General features: G+C 27.3%; 2 protein-coding genes across 3 annotated transcripts in view; one reads left to right on the forward strand and one right to left on the reverse strand.

Annotated features, from left to right (window-relative positions):
* Window positions 1–22675, forward strand: part of LOC107445928 (uncharacterized) — a 258022-nt gene that overhangs the window by 120295 nt on the left and 115052 nt on the right. The window lies entirely within an intron of this gene.
* LOC107445924 (uncharacterized) lies at window positions 14219–18859 on the reverse strand. The gene is made up of 2 exons (XM_016060430.4): window positions 17849–18859; window positions 14219–14810 (listed from the first exon to the last, which is right to left on the reverse strand). Exons 1-2 carry the CDS (start codon window positions 18746–18748, stop codon window positions 14610–14612), a joined length of 1101 nt encoding a protein of 366 aa, XP_015915916.2. The 5' UTR covers window positions 18749–18859; the 3' UTR covers window positions 14219–14609.

A 22675-nucleotide genomic window follows, 5' to 3' on the forward strand; every position in this document is an offset into this window, starting at 1 on the left:
GCAATAAATTAATTAATTAAACTTCTTTTGTACGAATTTTTTTTACTCTTTTTGTGAAATGTTGTGAAATGCCAAAATGGCTTCCTGGAACCAGATAATCGTTTTTAATGTATTTTTTACCTTTAATGTACTATTTCAACCAGCACTTTTTCTCCACAGATTACATTAAAAACAAGTTGCGTTATTATCAATGATTGGTTTACTTTTCTTTCCTTTTACTGAGTTAATATTATTTTTCTTGAATAATTTATTCATTATTTATTTTTCTCTTTCCAGGGGAAGTAACATGTTTCTTTTTAGATGTTGTGGTAAATTTAAACTACATTAATAATAACTAAAAGGCTGACGGAGCAACGAAAATGATATTTTTTAGATTTCTTAAGCAAAATCAAGAAAAATAATTTCATCAATTTACATAAAATGATCAATGCTATGTAGCACAGTAGTGAAAGGAAAAAATAAGTATACGGGTAAAAATAAAACATTTTAGAATAGTTTTCGGTTAACGGAGGTATTCGGATTAAAGAGGTTCGGATAATTGAGGTTCTACTGCATAAGACAAATATCGATAAATTCATTTATTTACGTTTTTTTCTTCAGATCTTTAGCTACCATCATGTAGAACCAATTTTACCTACACATAAATCATTTGTGCTTTATATAAAATGATCAATTCTATCGTATGTAGTTGTTCAGCAAAAAAAAATAATAATAAAAAAAAAACTAAGCGAGCGGGTTAAAGTAAAACTGTTCAGAAACGCATCCGGTTAACAGAGGTTTTATGATTAAAGAGATTCGGATAATCGAGGTTCTATTGCATAAGACAAACTGATACATTAATAGAGTGTTTCTTAGATCTTAAGCTATCAATATAAACAAGATTTTTTTATTAACATACGTACTAGCATGTACCAACCTATTTGTGTAATTATGATTTAAAATATATGTTTATTTCTTCTGCTTATCATGACGCTAACCAGACTCTTATCTTCAAAAAATAATAGTTCTATGTAACCTTCTTTCTCTTTTGATAAGAACACATGATGGGCTGATTTGTTATTAAACCCGCATCTCATACTATCTTCAACTATTTCCTATTATTTATCAAGACTGTCTAAAAGAACCAAGCCCCTGGATTAGGAAAAAGACATTGATCTCAATCCAAATAACTTTGTTTTCTGTTTATTTCCTCCTACCAAGCTTATAGGCTTATATGAATCAATTCTTACATTATTACGTGCTTTCCCCTCTTCAATTTTGATCTAAAACATTCATATATTGAAATAGAAAAAAAAATATTGAAATAGAAAAAAAAAACAAATATTGAAATAGAAAAAAAAGACAAATATTGAAATAGAAAAAAAAAAAACAAATATTGAAATAGAAAAAAAAAATATTGAAATAGAAAAAAAAGAAAAATAATTAATGGATTATTCATAATTGTTTTACAAGATAATTTCAGTCGGTTTAAATAAATTGATACCTTCTTTTAAAAAATTGTTATAAACTAATAAATTACAATAAAAAATTATCTCTTTCTTTAAGTTACACAACTGTTTTGAAATAAAGGACATTTATAATTGCATACAATTACCAAGTTTTTCTAAATTTATCCAAGTTTCTTTTTTTTTTTTTTACTTTGTTCACAAATATTTGTTATACTTTACAAATAATGCGTCTCTTTGGCTTAACGAGGTGTAGAAAATACATTTGACTTGCAACTTGTAATTTTTTATGCATTTTGAGTTCCGAATCAAATTATGTTAAGAAGTAACAGCACTTAAGGTGTCAGTACTTTTGACAGTAAATTCCATTTTACAGTAAGGTTTTAATGAGAAAAAAATATGTTGTAACGTAATTTTTATACAGTAATATTTACTATAAAGTCACTGAACTGTAATTTAATGAACATTACTGTAAAAATTACGGTAAAAATGAACTTTACGTTACACTCAGGGTACCAGTATCTTTTACCGTAATTCGATCCAGAATTTCTTACATTGTAAACCGGATATTTGTTTTCTTCGTTATGTGTGTAAACACAAGGTGGCCTCTAACCATTGCCCGTGTCCCTTAACATGCATTTTTTGAATCTTTGTGGAACCAAAATCTTAAAAATATCTCATCAACACAAATGTATCTTTAAATTAGAAAACAAAACACGATTTATTTTTAATATCAGATGAATCACTATTGAGCAAAGCGGGGTTAAAAAAAAACAAAATATGTTTGATCGTTGAAGGTGACGGGAATGAAAGAAAATTAATCGAAACGAAAATTATTCAAACATATTTTAATGTCTTCAACTTCCAAATTTTTGGGTGAAATAGCAATCAACTGAAAAGGTTTTTTTATCAACAAATTTGGTTAAATTATTTGGTAAAATAACTTATCTGATTTGATAAAAACTGTAATAATAGAGATTTGAAATTTAAATAACTTTTCGATACAACTGCCAGAAACTTAATAATTGAAAAGTATTTATGTTATTGATAAATATTTCTCCTGCAAGTTGTAATAGTTCCCGATTAAATCTGAATAGCTCACAATGATTGAAATGTGACCTATATATAATATGCATTCAGCATTTTGCGTGAAAGAAACACAAATAAGTACATCTTTTCTTCAAAAAGGAAGAAGGTTAAAAAAAAAACTGATAGATGCCTTTGTTTCTCAATATTCTAGAATTAAAATTTTACAAATCATCGAAAATATATTCCCCAAATATATCTCCTGTTCAAAATGTAATTTCTAGATATCTTCCGCTCGAAATATTAGTGTTATATTTGGCTCATTTGCAAGATATTTCATGACGATCAACAATTATATTTATTAATTTAGGATCTTTGTCACAAAGGAAAAAAATAAATAAAAATGAGTTTATGTATTAAGGGGGCGCAAAGTACAATTTAAACGAAAAAGTCAATATCAAATTCTATCAAGTAAAAAAAAAAGAAAAAAAGCAATATTAAAACAAGTTCGGTTGCCTGGGGATATTTGAAGGAGTTTCTGATAATTTATTTTCATTTTATCTCTGTCTCTGCCAACAATCTTACAAGTTTTGATTTTTTGCTGCCCCGCTTTTCTCAATAGTGATTCGTTGGAATTCTATTGCGTTGCAAAAAATCTCCGAGTAAATATTAATTTACGACCAATGAGCTGTATCTTTTCATAGTTTATATTTGACAAGAATTTTCTAAAAATATATATTAAGGATGGTCATTATAATACACTTAATATGCACACTGTGAACCTTGTTAGAAAAAACTGGAATAAACTCAGAGGCAAGGATTTTGGCAGCACTTCTTCAATACTGTGAAATCTGTAAAGTTGTCAACCCTAAGTTGACCACCGGTCCAAATTGACCTCGATTATCTCAAGAACATAATTTTATCTATATTATAAAACAGTTAAATCTTTGTAACTTGATCTCTTGTCTATGTTGTATAGTACTGAATACTGAAATTAGTCAAATTTGTCCTGGAGTGTTTTCGAATGTATTTTGACCGAGAAATTATTTTTAGGAAATGAACAATACTATTACGGTATATTTTAACATTGAATTGAATTAATAAAATAGTAAAACTGACTTACTTTGTGAGTTGATTTTACTGAAAAACTTTTAAGGACATTTATAGGAACATTTGGTTTGTAAGTATGTGTAACTGAATTAATTCAAAAATATTGAACTGTATGTAATGTCAAGTTTCCTAATGCCATGCATGCAAAGATGTGCTGATGTTATCAAATCGAAATGCGAGTTTAAGGAAATGGAAGCAACTCGAAATGTATGTTTTAGAAAATGGACACAGCTCAAAACGTGTGATTAAGAAAATGAACTCACCCAAAACTGCTTGATTAAAAAAATGGACACATTCAAAACTGTGTGATTAAGAAAATGGACACATTCTAAACTGCGTGATGAAGAAAATGTACACAGCTCAAAATGCGTGTTTAAGAACAGGGACACAACAAAAAATCCTCCTTTTCAATGTTCAACCAAAATTTAATAACTAAGTGGTTCTGAAAAATTTAGTACCACTGTTATAACTTTATAGGTCCCGTGATAATCTAGTAAAAAGAACTGTTGAGTTTTAATATCGTCCTCTTCTACCTTTTCTTTAATCCATCTAGTTCTAGGTGAGGTCTTGCTCTAGATCTTGCCCCTCGTTATAGATTTACTGTAAATTACTTTATTTGTTCTGATCCTCTAATGTATATCCTCACATATTGTGCCGAAAAACTTCTGCAGAATTTTCCATTTTTCCTATTCTTAAAAGATCGGAATTTCTTTTAGCTATTGTCCATGTCTCGGATCCATAACAGAATTTGTGGAATTATACCTATATAATAAAAAATGTAAATTTAATGTTTGCATATCTATGATCTCAACAATTTTTGTAGAGTGTAATAACAATTATTTCCAGCTTATAAAGTATTAGAGTATATTTGGTCAGTAATTAATTCAATTTGTTTTTAAACTTGCTCCCAAAGAAGTTATGCCAGACACTGGTTTCAACAACTTTGGTCTCCTAAAATTGAGTTGGGCGAAATGAATCAATAAGTTAAACGAAATAAAACAAATGACTTAAACTTATTGAATCAAAAGTAATTTTTTAAAAATGATCAAATGGCCAATCAATCAGATTATTTTTTAAAACAGAAATTACTTTTATAAAAACCACTTATCGCTTTAAATTTATTTTTAAAATTTTAAGGTAGTTTAAATGCTGAAGTAAAATACGAAAATTTCGTTTGCCCTTCATTAGTTAAATCTGTTTACAAAAAAAAGAAAAATAAATTATTTTAAAAGAAACATATTTTTATTATTTTTTTTAAAAATTACATGATCAAAGCGTCGCGGTTCTGAATATTCTTTCATAGTTTACACTCGAGGGAAAACTTGCGATGCTTAGGGGAAATTTTTCTTCAAACAAGCTGCCCTATGTTAGTCTGGAACGTCACAGTGAACTTTGGCATCACAGGTTTATTCACTAATTGTTACTCTATATCTACGCCATCTAGTGGCCGTATAGGTAAAATCAGTTTGTTTGATAGGTCAAAACATTTTATACCAGTAGAAATTGCCTGTATGACTGGTTCTGTAATTTAAATAACATTCTAAATGTATTCCTCAATACTCTTAAATTTAATGATTCTATAAGAAATGATATTAATTTACTAAATAAGTTTTATAGAAATTGCGACACATTTCGAAGGAGAAAAACATAAAATAGTCATTGGGTAGCATTTCTTTAAAGCTATAACTAATTTTAAAATTTTGCGGAATAATTACTCTCGATAATAAGTCTTACTACGAATCTCCGCCAAGAAAATCGGAATTTTATGGATTCTAAGTAAGAAAAACTTACTAAAACATTTTAGCTGATATTATTTTCCTTTTCAAATGTAAATTTTATTGGGCAATAATTCTTTGAAACTAAAACGTTTTAATCTAAAACTTCTGCATTTCAGATCCTAAAATCATTAAGATTACTCCAATGTCCGTGCTGAGAGCCGCGATGGCTATGGGGAAAGAGCGTTCGCCTCCCAATGAGGTGAACCGGGGTTCGATCCCGGCGAAGGCTAATCGATACTAATTCCGCATCCGGCTTGCACTGACCACAGTGCTGACGTGAAATATTCTCAGTGGTAGACGGATCATGGGTTAGAGTCTCGTTGCCGTCAGGCTAACCGTGGGAGGTTCTAGTGGTTTTCCTCTTCATGTAACGCAAATGCGGGTAAGTTCCATCAAAAAGTCAGCCACGAAGGCAAATTTCTCCCAATACTTGATCCAGGAGTTACCTTGTCTTCTGGATTGGGTTCAAACTTACAAGGCTACGGAGTTGAACATTAGTAGTCGTAAACCCATTAGTAACTTACGAACATTAGTAGCTTTACGTGGTCAAGCATCCATTACAATTCTATATCGGAGAAATGGACAATTCTATATGGGGCCAATGTTGGCAGAATAATGGATATAAAATATTAGGTTAATCTAACAATTCTATATAGGGCCAATATCGGAAAAATATTGGTCCCTTATTGCCTTATTGAGTAAAGATTAATGAATATTGGTCCAACTAGGGGTGCAGCTAGGGGAACTTTGATCCGCTTTTGCTTCTCTTAATTATTCCAGATAATAGAAACCAGGGACTGAATTTGGAATTTCCCCCAGCAAATTATGTATATATATATATATATATAAATTTATTTTTGTTCCAGTTTTTTCTTTTTTCGTTTCACTTTTTGAAAATTAATTTATTTAAAGACTTGTAAATACTGATATTTTAGTAAGATAGCAATTACAAATCGTTCAAAACTTTAATTTATTACTTAATATTCCTTATTAAAATGGGTTGCTTCCATTTCTTCCTACCAAGGTTGACAAAAATCTTTTTCTTTCTTGGTGGTGTCTTCCTTTGCGGAAGAAACTTGCCATTCCTGAATGATTATAAAAGGACAATAGAATGCTATTAAAATTTAAAAGGTTTTAGTCTCGTATTTGTTTCGTTAAATGCTCACAGTACTATTCTTTAGATTTTGTAATTTATAGTTAAAATAAGCATTTAAACTTTAGTTACAATGAAAAAAGATGTCTTTAAGACAAATAACTATATTTGAATAACCAAATATTCTTCTTTGGTTGCGTAATTTGAGTGATCTCAGAATTTTAAACGTTCACTGAGCAATATCTTACAAGCAATATAACGAACATTTTTAAGCAATATGCAAAATCGTATATTGGTTTTCTGAAATAAAAAAAAATCATAATTAAAATTTAATTATATTTTAATAGTCAACACTGATTACGCTACGCGCAATGTTTATCAATAGCTTAGATGGCAGAAATTAATACTTCCGATATTCCGAAGTTGCGAGCGCCGCGAGTTGCGATTTATAAGCCTGCTTCTTAGCAAAATCCTCCCCCCCCCCTCTCTCCTCTCCAGAAAAGTAAAAAGTCCTTATTCTCTATATTAGTTGCTGTGATCTCCATTTAGCAATCAATGGGGAACCAGTGTACATGCATTGGGAATTGCCTACATAAAATTTCCCTTGCACAGTGGATTTTTCAAAATAATTTCTTATAAATACAGGAAAGTGTGGTATTTTACAGAAATAGAAAGAAGTGATTTTTAAAAAGAAATAATAATTGAGCTGAAAAACCCACCATCACTAAATATGACTAAATCAAAAATATAGATTTAAGTCTGAAATTTATCTACTATGCGATGTTTTAAACGTCTCTTTTACTATGATGCTTTAAGTCTTGGTTAAAATATTGACGAAAATTTATGAAGTTTTTTACGTAACCTGCTAGAACTCCGTTTAAGAGGGGTGGATATTGAATATTGATTCTTTAACTCTGTGGGCAAAATTTTAATTATTTAGAGCAAGATAAATTTAAGAAAACGTTTATACTTTAAATTGTTCATACCTATTAAAAGCAAAAATGTTATCAATTTGATTATATTGCAGCAAGAATAATTAAAAGATGAGGATTTTTTTTTAAATTAAAAACTAAAATACGAGCTAACTTTTTCAAATGTCTTTAAAAAAATTAATCACCATTTTTCTTTAAAAAAAAAAAGTCTCGGTTATCCTGTATTTGGAGCTGTACACAAATGATTGTGTCGGTTTATTTTTTAGAAAATAACGAATATATGTAAGAATCTAAATAACGATATATTTAGTACAACTCTTAAAATACTCTATTCTATTTTTAATACATAACGATTACAGAAAGATTTATTTTTTCAAATAAGATATTTTTATAAAATATAGATGGCGCCCTGTTCTACTTTCTGTAGTAACTTCTTAAATTTTTTTTTCTAATTTTGTTTTTCTTACATCAGGACGTTAAGTATTTCTACACTAATTTATGTCACACAGAAAATTACAAAACTTCCGCCGTCAAAACAGATTTAGCAAACAATATTTTAATTGCTAAACTTTCCAATATATTTTTAAAAAAATGCAAATTATCACTAGTTTAAAAATTTATTTGTTAGATGGCGCCATGAGCTAGTGATAAACAGAAAATTCACAAGCTTATATAACATTACATGCAGTTTTAATTTCCCCACGAATTTTGAATTTCAAATATTTACATTAGGTAAGGTAGCACTCTCCCCATTTTACCAAATTGGTAAAGGAAATTATCCAACATTCCTCTAGAAAATGTAATTAAGAATGAAATACGTTTCTTAGACTTTAAAATTATGTAATTAAGAACAAATCTTTTGCACGTGATCTGTCTTATAAGTGCTAATAATCAAAAATGTATATTAAAAAATGTACTACTTTATTGAAAGCTTAAGAAATATATATTGCTAAGTAATTGCACCATAATTAAATTTATTGATAACAATTTAGAAAACCCTGATAAAAGTGCAGGAATCTTGAATGGTAAAGTTAGAATATCTGGCCTTGACTTTCCTTTGAATAACAAAATATTTTTGAAAAAAGAAGCTTAAAATCGTTAATATTTTTCGAAGTTTAATTTTTTTAATGTATTTAAAAAAAGTGATAATGACTTTAGGTGCTAAAAATTATATTACTTGACAGACATGCCTAAGTAAAAATTCTGATAACGCAAAGTATTTTTTACTTTTACATGCCCAACCGAGAATAAAAACATTGAATTATACATAACTATGAAATACTGATTAAGGGCGTGGTGGTGAATTAAGTGGATTGCTGAGTTCCGTTTAAAAATATAAAATTCTACTTAAAAAAAAAAAAAAAATGGTCACACACTGCTGTGCTTTTGGAGATGGATAAATAATTAAGAAGGAAGAACCTTTTACATTTCAAGCATGATTTTTGTTCTTTTACTCTCTAGACATTTTATTGTAATTCGTATGTTATCATGAGCCGCTTTAAAATGAATTTATTAACTTTTTAACTAGTAAAATTGCTATTTATTTTTTCATATTTTTATTTAAGTTTATATATTATAATGGCGTTGCATATTTGAGAGCATTTTCTAACATTATATTAGTATCTGAGACTTTTTACTGCTCTTTCCATAAAGCACGTGATTTGGATTTGGCATATTATTTTCCCGCCAATATTTTGTGAACAAATTGGGTTTTATTTTCGCTCTATATTTTATAATTATAAGTAAACAAGTAGCTCTGCAATTTATTTATCAATTTATTTGGACGGTTTTAAATGACATTTTTTTCACAGAAATTTCGAGCCGAACGTAATCGGAAATTTTAATTTGTACTTATCAAAAATTTAATTATCTTTTAATAAACTTTGCAAATCAAATACATAAAATTTACAAGTAGAAAAATAGTTTTATATTAGTTAGGAAAGTATTTTATTATTTAGGAAAAATTATTTGGATATATATATTTAGTTAGGAAATTTTTTATTGTATATTTATTATTTAGGAAAAATATTAACTGACTAAAACTAAATTTTCTTGACTGTAGAATTTTAAATAAAAAAATTGCTCTATAATTAATTAATTGATTAATTTTAATGCTTTAAAATAAAATGTTTTCTTTTTTTAAAAATAATTTCAGAGCTAATTTAACTACAAACGTCAATGTTTACTTTTACTTATACAAAAAATTTGTTGGATCAAGAAATTAAATTAGTTTTTACTAAATTTATTAATATATTAAATTTATAAGCAGATTTTTTTTTTATTTAGAAAATGTTTTTGTTTTGAAAAAATTATTTGGATATAGATATTTTTTAGGAAATTTTACATTTATTACTTAAGAAAAATATTAATCGATTAAAACTATATCTGCATGACTGAGTTTGTTTAAATTTATAATTTCATGGCCTTAATTTACAGGAGGTGTGGCTATTTATTATTATAAATATTTTATTTTAATTTTTGAAAATAAAAAGAAAACATTTTTACCATTTTTTATTTATACAATTGTTATGTTATACCATTATTTAATAAAACCATATTTAACTAATATAAAACGAAGTCTTGGTTTTTTTTGTAACTAAGCAATCGAAAGTAGTGCGCATATTATAATGTATTTTGATTCGAAAATTTATATTTTACATTTGCTAATGAAATTGGGAAAACATTCGAAATGAAAAAAGAAAAAAAGAAAGAGACATTTTTTAGGTACTCTTAAAAATTTTTTGTACGATCCTACTGTCAGCTAGGAATTTTTCTCCGAAAAGGTACCTCTCCTACCAATTAATCTTTGAGCACGTTTTCAGAGCCTGAAAATAGATCAGCTATTTACCTAAATCTCTCCTCTCAGAATATTAGGTAAACCAAACACATGGAACAACGTATTAGCAAAATTGAGAGTAGAACCTTATAAATATGGAGCTACGCAACTTTTTACTACCCACGTCATATAAAGCTGCCAAATTTTACCTTTTTTACGCAATTTATTTAATTTTTTTTTTAAAGTTTTTAAGATTAATGGATCAGCACTATGCATTAATGAAGGATTTGATAATTTATGGTTATATTTTCAAAATCAGGAAAAATAAGTTAAATTTTTTGATTGTTGCATCGCACTTATTTGCATTTCTCTTCTACTGGAAATTTTTTTTTTTAAGACAGATTCTAAACTGGCACCAAGTAACTTCACTCCTGTGCCTGCCAATCTGATGGATAGTTAGACTTCCATATAATTCGCATAATCCATAATATGATAAAAAGATCCTTCATGATCTATTAACACGCTATTAAATATAATAACTAATGAACAATTAAATATAACAGCGAAATATTTTTTACAGTTTTGTTAATGCTATAATAACAAGTTATTAAACGTAATAAATATTAAATTCTTCGAAAGTAAAAAAGAAATAAAAATATTTATTTTTTTCATCAAAAAAATTTTTTTTACCTGTTAAAAGCAACCTTCAAACTTCTAAGAGTCAGTATAGTGAATTATTATTCTTTAATAATTCAATATAGTGAATTATTATTCTTAATTTAAACAAAATATACAGTTAAATATAATTCACTTAGAGATAAAACTAACCAGATTTCCTATTTATTAATTAGAGATGTATTTGACATTTATGCTCCCTTACAGTAATGGAAGCGACATTTTAGGTTTTCGAGATTTTTTCAAATTTCTCTAGAAGTACTCGAAGAAATATTTTATAATTTTAAAAACCTTTAAGTCATGCGATTTCTTATAAGTATCTAGAAAGTTTCAAGTTTTTAGAGTTTTGTAGAACCGGCAATAAATTATGAGCAAAAAAGAGTCTTTTTTAAAAATCCTACTCCCAAAAATATAGCAAGTTGCTTGTAACTTGTATCAATTACTTTGGACATCATATGAAATGGATGCACAAAATTAAATATACCTAGTTTAAATATTTATGAAGATATCGGCATTTTTAAGCTTTTTTTTTCAAACGTTTTCTTACAACAATTGTAGAAATATTTTTAAAAAAATGCGAAGGATTTTTTAATTAACAATCCTTTTAAAATTTGCATGCGCGAAAACCTTTAAAATTTTTTTCTTCAAATTTTTCTTCTGAGTCGTATTCGATAACTTATGAAAAAAATCCGGCTTGAATACCTTGAAAATTTAAATAGTTTTGAGCAATTTTCTAAATTAAATTTTGGAAAGATTATCTGAATGGTCAGGAATTTTGCACTATTAAAAAAACTTTATTGAAAACGATGCCTCATCATAGAGGATCATTGATCCCCTTTTGAAGTATGTTTTATTTCACATGTTTTCTTCTATTACATTATCGCAATTTGCTGTCTAAATAATCATTGAAATGTATTACCTATGTTATTAAATTTTGTTTCATGATGCAAAATAAAATTTGCATATCATTTAGAATTTTTTTTGAAAACGTACAAAAGAGATTTAGAAATTGCTTGAAACTGTTTAAATTTACAAAATATTCGAATCAGACTTATTTCTTACGTCACCAAATATGATTCAGAACAAAATTATGATTTTTTTTTAAAAAATAATTTCCGTGCATGCGTATCATGTACAAAACACTTCTCCTTTTTGTGAAAATTCCAACAAACTAATCCATTTTCTAGAATTTTTTTATTGTAGTGTTTCATCAAGAAATAGGTATTTAATTTTTACTCTAATATACTCTAGTATGCATTATGCAAAAGCATAATGCATACTAGAGTATATTATTATCTATGACGAAAACAAACTATGACAATTTCTATAAACGATAAGATCAATATCTAGGAAATGTAATTTAAAGCAAATAAAAAGCATGTTATAAATTCACTCAGAATTATTGATTAAGGCAAGGACTGAAGCAGTAGATTCATATGAACACTTTTACTGTAAAACGAGCAAAAAGACAAACATAACGCTCTTAGTCAGCTAAAACGGCTGATTATTTTCCCTTTTTTATTTATTTAAAGCAATCAAAGCTTTAAGGAAGAAAATTAAAAAATTTACCTGTCTGATTTTTAAATATCAAAAATATAATATGTTTGTTCAGATGCTTCAGGCGTGTGATTTTCCTTAACTTCCTCCCCTTTATTCGAAAAATGGTTCAAAAAAATATTGACTTTTCTTTTTAAAATTATAAAAGAGGTAAGGATAAAAAATATATATAAAAAAAAAATCTTAAAATTAGAGCTGGTTGACACACTTTTTTTACATCCCTTTGACTCGGATGGGACACCGGTGTCATTTCTATATACATTTTTTCTGACATTTTAATTACAAGCAAAAATATATTTTGGTACTTTTTAATTCGAAAAAGCAATCTAATAGTTACTGTAAAAATCTTTTAGAAAAGCGGAATTATTTTTGTACTAAAATATAAAATCCAAACCAAGTGGTGGGAAAAATTTCTTTTCTTTTCACATTAAAAAATTTATCAACGATTGATTTTGTAAATTAAAAGAAATTTAATCATGAAGAACTGTTTCTCTTTGATCTAAATAGATCTTAGATCAAATAAGTATAAAATTTTTAAAGTTATTGTTTAGAAATTAGCCGTGTTTGGAAGATTCAATCTTTAGCACAGAAAAAAGACACCAGTGTTTCATGCTGTATTTCATAACCATAAATTTTGAAATGCTAAATAAAATATTTTTCACCTATTTTGACCTAAATTAATACAAAACAATGAAAAAAAATTAAAATATATTTAATAAAAATTCTGCGTCAAAGGGTTAGTGCATAAAAATGCCAGAAACAATCTTGAAAATGCTTGTTAACTTAATTTATCTCATATAACGTATAAACTTTCCTAAACATGACTAATTTTTGTGGTTAATGCTTTCATATTTTTACGAAAAAGATAATCAAATGTATAAAAAAATACGTTTAGAGGCATATTTATCAATCCAAAAACATAGATTTCGATGTTTTATAAATTCCAGACTTATTTAATGATTTTTTTAAAACAATGATGTAGCATTAATTGATTAAAAGCTAGGTGCTATATTTTGTCTAATCTGATTATTTGACGCAAGTTTATAAACTTTATTTTACAGAAGTTTATAAATTTCAAAAATATTAATGATTTTTGTGAAGAATATGACTAATAAAGACTAATGGACAAAATTGATCACAGATCTTTATAACATTATCGTTTACTATAAATAAAAAAAATTAAATTATATGATATGTAAAAACCGATGATTAAGTAATTTTTTTCCTATAAATAATGAAAATCTTTTGAATAAAAATATAATAAATATGAATTAAATATATTTTTATATAATTCAAAAATAAAACTCGAATCATATTTTATTCAATGCTATTATTAAAATATTGTACTCTTTTTATTTAAAGGAACAAAGCAATATTTGTTAAATATATTTCCTTCATTATGAAATTTTTCTTCTAAATGTCAACTTCTCTGTATTTGAAATAGCGAAATATGTGCTGGTAGGACCATTTCAAAAAGTATTGTTAGAATGTTTCAAGTTTTGCAAAATTGAAACAAGAATAGATTTAAAGACAAACATTTTTAAATTACATTCATTTGTAATTGAAATCTTTGCATTATATCAATGATTTTTTCTTGTAATTGCACAAGATTTAACATCAGATTTCTTTCTTTTAAAAAATGCTCTGACAGTATTCGGAACTTGACTTTTTTGAGAAAACATAACAGTATTATTTGGAATGCATGATTATTATAAGCTACGTGAATGTAAGCGATGGATATTCTACAAAATTATTCAATAAAAAAGTCTTTATAAAAAATTCAACTACAATGCTTCTCAAGTGTGGAATCAAACAGTAACTTTACAGTCCTTGTAACATATATACGTTTATTTAAATATTATACAAATACAAGCTTATTAAAATATATCAAGACCATTTCTACATTTTCCTTTTCATCATATCCTAATCTTAACTATTTATTTTTACAGTAAAAAATGTGGAAAAAATAACGTCTTCAAAGTTATAACCAAATTAGGTTTTATTAACCAAAATTTAAGGAAAAAAAACTGTATTATTAGAGTTCTCCAAATGTAACTAATAAACCAGTAAAACTGGCCAATTGTTGTTTAAACTTTTTACAACTAGTTAATTTTACTAGTTGCAACAAATTGTATGCTGATCAATGTGATTCTACGTGCTCCAATATTTCTAACAGTGTATTTCTATTAGGTCCTTTTGCAATTTGAAGATGTCGTGTTACTTCTTCTGCAGAATGAAACTTTGAGCACTTGAAGATTTCCAGGGATATAAAGGAAAAGAAATTTCCATGTTAACTTGCCTTGTAAATTCTTCTAAGTTCGATGAGTATACTTGAGTCACTTCAGAGTCATTATAATTTTTAATCACTGAATCAATAACTAAAAGCAAGGCCCCACTCCTCATTCCTGAAATAATTTTCTGAAAGAAAAAAAAACAAAAACAATTTGAGCAAAAAGTAGAAGAGGCAAAACGAATTTTAGGGAAAAGGGAATAGGGAAAAGGGAAAAAAAGGGATTTTAGAGAGAAAATACCCCCGAATTCTCTCTCTTTACTAACGTTCTAGAACTGCTCACCTCTTCATCCCTCATAAGAAATTAAAGGTCAAAAATAATAATTTGTCCTACCTCTTAATATATTTTATAGCCCTGAAATTATCGAAAAATGATAAACATGGGAAAGGGGCGGTTTCCAGAAAACGGTGGGTGATTTGGAAATATAGAGGGTCATGTTTGGATTTAGGAGATCATTTTGTGGGGGAAATCAGAAGCTTGGGGAGGGAGCTTGGACAAAACAAATTTTTTTTCCTGATCAATGTAATTTGTTTTTGGTCACAAATGTACAGTACGCAAAAATAAGAACCTTGAATATTTTTTGGATTTTTGAATGACCAGATTTTCAAGTGCTAGGACTCAATCTAATAGTTCGAGGGATTAACCATTAATATGCTAATTAATTAGTGCAGACTAATTCCCGAATCTGACACAAAATCGTATTGTCTCTAAATAAAAATTTTTTTCGACGGATTTGGATTTCTGACCCTCAAAATATGGGGGTAGCCGAAATCAGGGAGACTTGATCTGGTCTCAATAATTTGGTCAAGCGAGCGGTCGAAATTTTGAGCCCCTTAATGTTAAATTTTACTTTTGTGTGTTTCCCCACATCTCAAAAACTTTTTAGCGATGCGAAACTTGGGTTTTTTTCGCATGCCATCATAAAATTTGTTTATTTAAAAATTGAAAAAAAAAGATTAAGAATTACATATTATTTTTTATTATTTTATTTAATGCTAATCGAAAACACTTTAATTTGCAAGGTGTTCAAGTTATTACATCATTTAAGAACGTAATTTTCGACTAAATACAGAATTTGAGTTCAATCCGTCAAATATCTTCAGAGCTATCAAATTTTAAAAAAGTCGTATAGTTAAAATTTGATTTTACAAGAACTATTCGACCGACTTCGTTCAAATTTTGTGCTTTGCCACTACAGATAATTTATAAACCACTTTTAAGTTTGATACAAATAAATAAGAATTAATGTGTTTTAATGACATAAACCTAACGTGTCCAAAAATTTACACAAGAAATAATTTTGATAGAAAACACAGGTTTTGCATTAAAAAGTATGTCTTTTTACTGTATCATAAATTGTACAAGATTGAGTTATGTATGGAGTAGTGTTTTGTTAGCATTATTTATTTTTAAAACTTTAATGATCATTTTGCATAAACGTGACCAACTTTTGTTGATCCAGCAAGTAGGTTACCTCCATGAAATAGGTTGATAAGGGCTTGTTGGGATTAACTGAAATAAAATAAATAATAATAATTGCATGACCTTGGCGGCCAGTTCTCATCACCAAAACGGGAAATTACACTACCAGTAAAGGACTCAACAACGCTCAAAATACTGCGCAACAATAAAAAGGAGTTCCATTTTCAATTAGCCAAAATTTATTAGAAACACAGGTTTTGCATTAAAAAGCATGTCTTTTACTGTATCATAAATCATAATATCATTATACAATATTGAGTTATGTATGGAGTATGGTTTTGTTAGCGTTATTTATTGTTAAAACTTTAACGACCATTTCGCACAAAGTGACCAAATTTTGTTGATACAACTCCATTTTTAATAAGCCTAAATTGCAATCTATTTCGCTGTCTCATTCCTTTCGCTGAAATAAAATACTTATGGAATAAAATGCTAATCTTGCTTGAAGAGATTTGAGATTTGGATATGCTTAACAAATTGCAATTCACTATGAAATAAAAATTGTAGCAACTATTATATTATAGTTTCATATATATATATCCTGTGTAATGTCGCAATATAAATTTGAAATGAATATTTTTAAGGAACTATATTAATCATATAAATATAGCTGCAATTTAGTTGTTTAGCAAACTATTCAAGCAGTTTGAAATATCATTAATATGTTAGAGTTCGAGACCCGTTTTTGAAATTTTTTTTAAATGCATACTTTTCAACTTTTTGTGTTTTTTAATTATCCAGTGTACCAATACTGTACACATATCTTATATGTTTCAATTTTTTTCATACATATGAAAATATTCTGCTTTAATATTAACATATTTTATTTATTTGGAATAAATATATACATACTTTAATTTTTCTTCAGAAGTTTATTGCTATAGTTTTTTTAAAAAAATATTAAATTTAAAATTAATTTATAAAATCAAATTTAGCTATTTTAATACAATTTCCTACATGCAAAAAAAAGCAAAAAAATGAAAACAGGTTAAAAAACAATTAAAATTAAAATGATTAGCATGCAGTTATTTGTTTTGGTTTTAAAGAATATTGTTTTAAAATAAAAAATGCGTGAAATAAAGCATCATATAAGAAGAAAAGTAAAACTAAATCTTAAATCTTTTCTTGAGTTTTAATTTTGATAAAATCAAACTTTTACACCATTTGAAGAAAAAAAAATTAATCGAATTATTTATTTAAAATTATGAAGCAATTCTAAAATAATTTAAAAATTTTTGTGTCTTGATCACATAAAAATATTGGTACATAAAGTAAAAATTTTACACAAGCAAAAGATTCAATAGTTCGTAATTTTTTCTGTCGTAAAATTTTAATTTTATGTAATGTCAAAATATTGTAATTATGTACCAATATAACTTTATGCATCGAGTTGTAGTTCAGGTAAGAGATTAAGTAATTTGGAAAATTAAATATTTGAACATATAAGAGCTATTCGATTAATAAAGGTTAGTAATATTAAGTTAATATTCTAAAATAACTAAATCTGATCATGTAAAAAACATTTTTATAATACAACAGCAAACATTAAGCACTTTGGTGGTGAATTAAAAATCAACAACTTGAAGTTTTTCTGAATAAAGTATGTAAATAATAAAACTGACTTTTAAAATTGCATTTAATTTAATTCAACAAAAGGAATAAGTTCAAAAGAATATTACTTACCTTAATTAAGTTTTCTGGTTTTGTTTCTTGAAAGTTAAGTATATCCAGCACTCGCACTAGAAGCACTATATCAGCTGTTCCTAAGTCATAAGTATATTTACATGGCTGTTCTTCGCTTACTAAATCAACTGTCATAAATGATGAGCTAACAATTTTGCTTTTAAAAAGAGACGAGACGTTCCCATAACAGCCTTCTCTAATAAGAAACTCAATAACATTATAAAACGAAGCCCAACGTTTAAATATATCAGCTACAGAAATATTGATTGTGCTACAATAATTTTTAACTTCTTGAGTAAGAAACTCTTGTAAGGCGCTGCAAAATCCTATTATGTCTGTACCTGGTCCTCCACCTAAGCTAATAATATTTAAATTTTGTTTTTTAACTGTTTCTTGAAGCTGTTTACAATTTTTAAAGGCATCAAGAAATCTATTATATGTTAATTTTGTATTAAATGCAGCATAGATAGAAAAATAGGTGAGTAAATAATCAGAGTTATTAAAATTCAATTTTGTAAACTGACTTGACTTGAAAGCTGTTTTTATTTCATTGTAGGCTTTTTCTACAGCTGTATTTTCCACCTCAATTTCTTTCCGAACAATATTCAAAGCATCACTTAATAACTTTTCAATAAAAAATTCACCTGCTTTACTTTGTTCTGTACTATTTTCTCTTGCTGCTTCTGAACTTCCTTCTTTGCCATGTTCTAATTTTGAACTATCTTCTTTACCTGGTTCTGAATTTTCTTTATCTTTTGCCTCTGTTTTTGAACTAGCTTTTTCTTTCACTGAATTGTCTATATCGTCTTTAGGTTTTTTCAATTCTAATTCGTCCTTTTCTAAATCGAGAGATCTTTTTCTCTTACCAATAATTTTATCTTCACTTTTAGAGATTTCCATACTTTCTTCCTAATAAACTACCTAAAATATACAGGAAAAGATTCACTTCTCACTCTGTATTTGCTGTAAGTGAATTGATTTGCTAACTGATTCTATGAATTATCAGTTGCTGACTCAAACTAGTTTTACCATTCATAATCTATTCAATTTATTATCTTAACTTTATATTATCTAAAAGGAACAAGTTATTTTTCTCTTTAAAAATGGCAACGAATATATTGTACAAGCTATTTCTTTTACGATTAGATAAAGAATGATATTTCGAGATTTCTTCTTTATCTTATACTGCCAGTAATCCTGGTAACTCATGCATATGTTAATTGATATAATGTTGCTATTGAAAAGAGAAAAATAAATATATTTGAAATGTGTCTTATTTTTAGTTAGATGTTGAAAGATAAGATTAAGGTATTGTAAAAGATGTATATGATTAATAGATTCTGAGGTTACCTTTTAACTCTTGTTTTGTACCTTTAAATCTGTTTTTCCCTCTTAAAAGAAATATGTTTTTTATTAATAAATATATTTCAGTATTTCATTTTTAAAAAGTACATACTATTGCCATTTAATAAAAATCCCATTTTATTTAAAATGTTTTGGCGTTTATTTTTCATTAATGCTTAAATACGTAAGGTTTATCAGCATTTGTCTTCCATTCACGTTAAAAATTTTAAGTGCGAAAAAAGAAACAGAAAGTAGCATAATATTAAGTGAATATGCATAAAAAAATAAGTAAAGTATTTAGTTTCATGATTTATGAAAATATATTGCATAAAGGTAAAAGGGCAATTCCAAAATTTACAAATGCCATGTTTGAACACATGAAATGAATATAACTGTGCTAAAAAATATCAAACAATTCTATTAATTTTTGTTAAAGTAACTTGTGGAACCATTTACACTTATTCAGATTCTCAGTAACTTTCAAAGGCTTGCAGTTTTTTCTTTCTTTCTTTTTTTGTTTTTGAATAAAAAAATTTATTCTGGATGCTACGGAAATAACACGATACGTTACTTCCGTAATATATATTACAGGAGTAACATATATTACGCCAGTATATATGTATAATGGCCAGTTTCAAAAGAAATTTATATTCTCAAATTTAAGTAAGCTTAAATGGCACCAAGACAAGGACTACCGAGCCAAGAGGGGCACAGGGGGCTTTACCTTCTCATATTTTATAAATGAAAGGACGCAGTCAATTCTAAGATTAAAATTTTTTTCGTTAATTTAATATTCAGCTTTATATTTCCTTGGTGAAAACTGCTACCTCATCATCTTGAAAAAAATATACACGTTAAATGAGAAGTAAATAATTTACAGCTTAACAATTCCTTTTATTAGTTTTATTTAAAATCTGGTTATTAGCTTTATTTGTGATATATTTATAATTAATTGTATTTATATTATAACATATAAATATAATTAATTATAATAATTAATTTATAATTAATATAAATACATATATAATCCGGTTTCTCTCTTGATTTTCAAATAGATTAAGAACTTTTACGTTAGGGAACTATAATTTGAAAAGGAAGAGTCGTGAAAATTTTAAAAAAATAATTGTAACTATTAAATAAGAAAAATGTTAAGAGAGGGGGAAATATAACGTATTTCATTCCTATACAACTAAGAACATGGGGAGAGGGAAAGGGAGGCGTCAAGACATGGAACCGGTCTTATCCCAGATGACGTATTCCAGCGATGCGATCCCGAATAATAGTAAGCCTAATTTGTTTAACTTTGAAAACACTTAAAAATATCACTGCACTTTTAAGTCTTGTCAATTTCTTTAAGCTGTTTATATATAACTGTGGCCAAAATCAATGTAAATCAAATTTATTTAATCTAAAATCAAAGGGAAATGAGTGCTATTAGCTACCGTTTTATTTATTTTAATACGGAAGAAAAAGGAGAAAAAACATTTTATGAACAGGAGAAATTCGCATTTATGCTAATACTTGTATCGCAATTCTCAACTGTATGAAATAAGTTTGTAACACTTAATTTAATAAATTAACATCTATGTCAATAACAAATAACATTAAATATTAAAATGTTTTCAATAATACTTTATGTCATATTATTTATGTAAGAAATGAATGTAAACAAATTTATGTTTACCCCAAAGTATAGTGATAACAAGAAACAAGCTTCCTACTTCAGAGGGCGCCAGAATGGATTCTGTTGGTTTGTTATTTGAGCTCTTTTTCTCTTTAACTAACCAGGAAGCTTTATGTTTTAACAGGCGGTTTTACCTCTCTTAGCATGTAACTAGGTCATAGTTACGTGCATTAGTTAAAATGTTACGAATGAAAATGAATTCAGATGGCATATTCTCATTGAATTTTATCTCGCTATTTGTAGCATAAATTAGTATAGGGTATGTAAAATTAAAAAATTTTTTGTATATATAACTGGAAATTGGGTTTTAGAAGGTTTTTTTTTCCTGTCATATACTTTTTTAATAAAAACCATATATATATATATATATATATATATATACAACCAAATTTTAAATAGGTGTGTACTTTTCTGAAATAGCTCGAAATTTTATAACTCAATTAAATAATAAATTTTATGTAATAATTNGAGTATTTTCAAACCTTGCTGGTAAATATTCGTGAAATTTAGGCACACCCACTTCAATGAATTTTGCCTTCAAATTTGAGTCGCATTAAATCTCAATCACTTCCATTTGCATATTACTGGACACTGAGTCTATATTTATTGAGAAAATCGACTAAAACAAACAAAATTTGTCTTCCAAAGAATTAAAATCATGTTTCAAATTCTGTTCTAAGATTTGAAATTTTTTCTGCGTATTTCTGATACGATGCAGTATATCTGGAATGGCAGGTGCCGCAAGCCAATTACAATTTTACATTTTCTCGCGTACAATTTAACATTATCCGTATAGTTTATAAATAAAGTATATTATAGTTTTATATGCTAGTTTTCTTTCTAATTCACATTTCTATTTTATTTTTACTTTGCGTCGGATATATTGACTGGGCCGCAAAAATGTTCATCTCGGGCCGCATGTGGCCCGCGAGCCGCGAGTTTGACACTCCTGACGTAATGCTAAGTACAAATAGCGCTGGGGGTTAAAATTCGTCATAAGTCTTCCTGGTTACTATTTCCGACTGATTTTTAAGTCTAATCTTGAAAAAGCGAACTATCCAATATCATTATACTTGTAGTATTTTCAATGTAACGCGTTGTTCCAATATAACTTTCAACGAAACAAACAAGAAATTAATTCGGAAGACTCGGCAAGCTTTCTATGATGCTACCCAAAAAGTAAGAAACGACACTACGTTACACAAATATAGTCAAATAAGAGATAATACTCAAAGCATGGCAACATACACTTTATTTATGCTGCGATATTAATTTTCTTAAATTTGTTTTTTTGGCTCACAGCCTTTTATAAATTACAGAAATATCATATGACACTGACTATTTAATGATTACATAAAAAAAAGCATTTTTTTTTTGTTTAAAAAACCAAAACACATTAAGCTTATGCATTATCTGAATAGCCTAATCTTTTCTGAAATTCAAGTTTTTAAACATTACAAATTCTCAAAATAAAACTGTATGAGATTATCTTGTATGAGAAAAGAAAAACATACATACATATATTTACGCAGACATACATATATTTATTTTCATTTCAATTAGTTACATATATTTTGAGAGGCACCGTCGCAAAATGCTGGTTATTGTAAAAATAAGCAACAATTTATAACAATCATTAATAATAATAAAAAATAATTTAAATTTTTTTGTGTGAATAATTTAACGTTTTTTGCTAAAACTAATTCTTAGATGACAAGTTTAGTCTTCAAATTAGGGAGTTGTTGTAAGATGACAATTGGAGATCAAAATAGNNNNGGGGGGGGGGGGGTAGAGCAGAA

The sequence above is a fragment of the Parasteatoda tepidariorum genome, chromosome X1 (genome assembly GCF_043381705.1).
Source record: "Parasteatoda tepidariorum isolate YZ-2023 chromosome X1, CAS_Ptep_4.0, whole genome shotgun sequence".
NCBI classification, from domain to species: domain Eukaryota; kingdom Metazoa; phylum Arthropoda; class Arachnida; order Araneae; family Theridiidae; genus Parasteatoda; species Parasteatoda tepidariorum.

Bases quoted from the DNA above. Each gene is read 5' to 3' on its own strand.
- LOC107445924 (XM_016060430.4), bottom strand. From the start codon at position 18,748: ATGGAAATCTCTAAAAGTGAAGATAAAATTATTGGTAAGAGAAAAAGA. The intron at 14,811-17,848 runs GTAAGTAATATT...TTTTTCTTTCAG, and splicing joins AACCAGAAAACTTAATTAAG to AAAATTATTTCAGGAATGAG.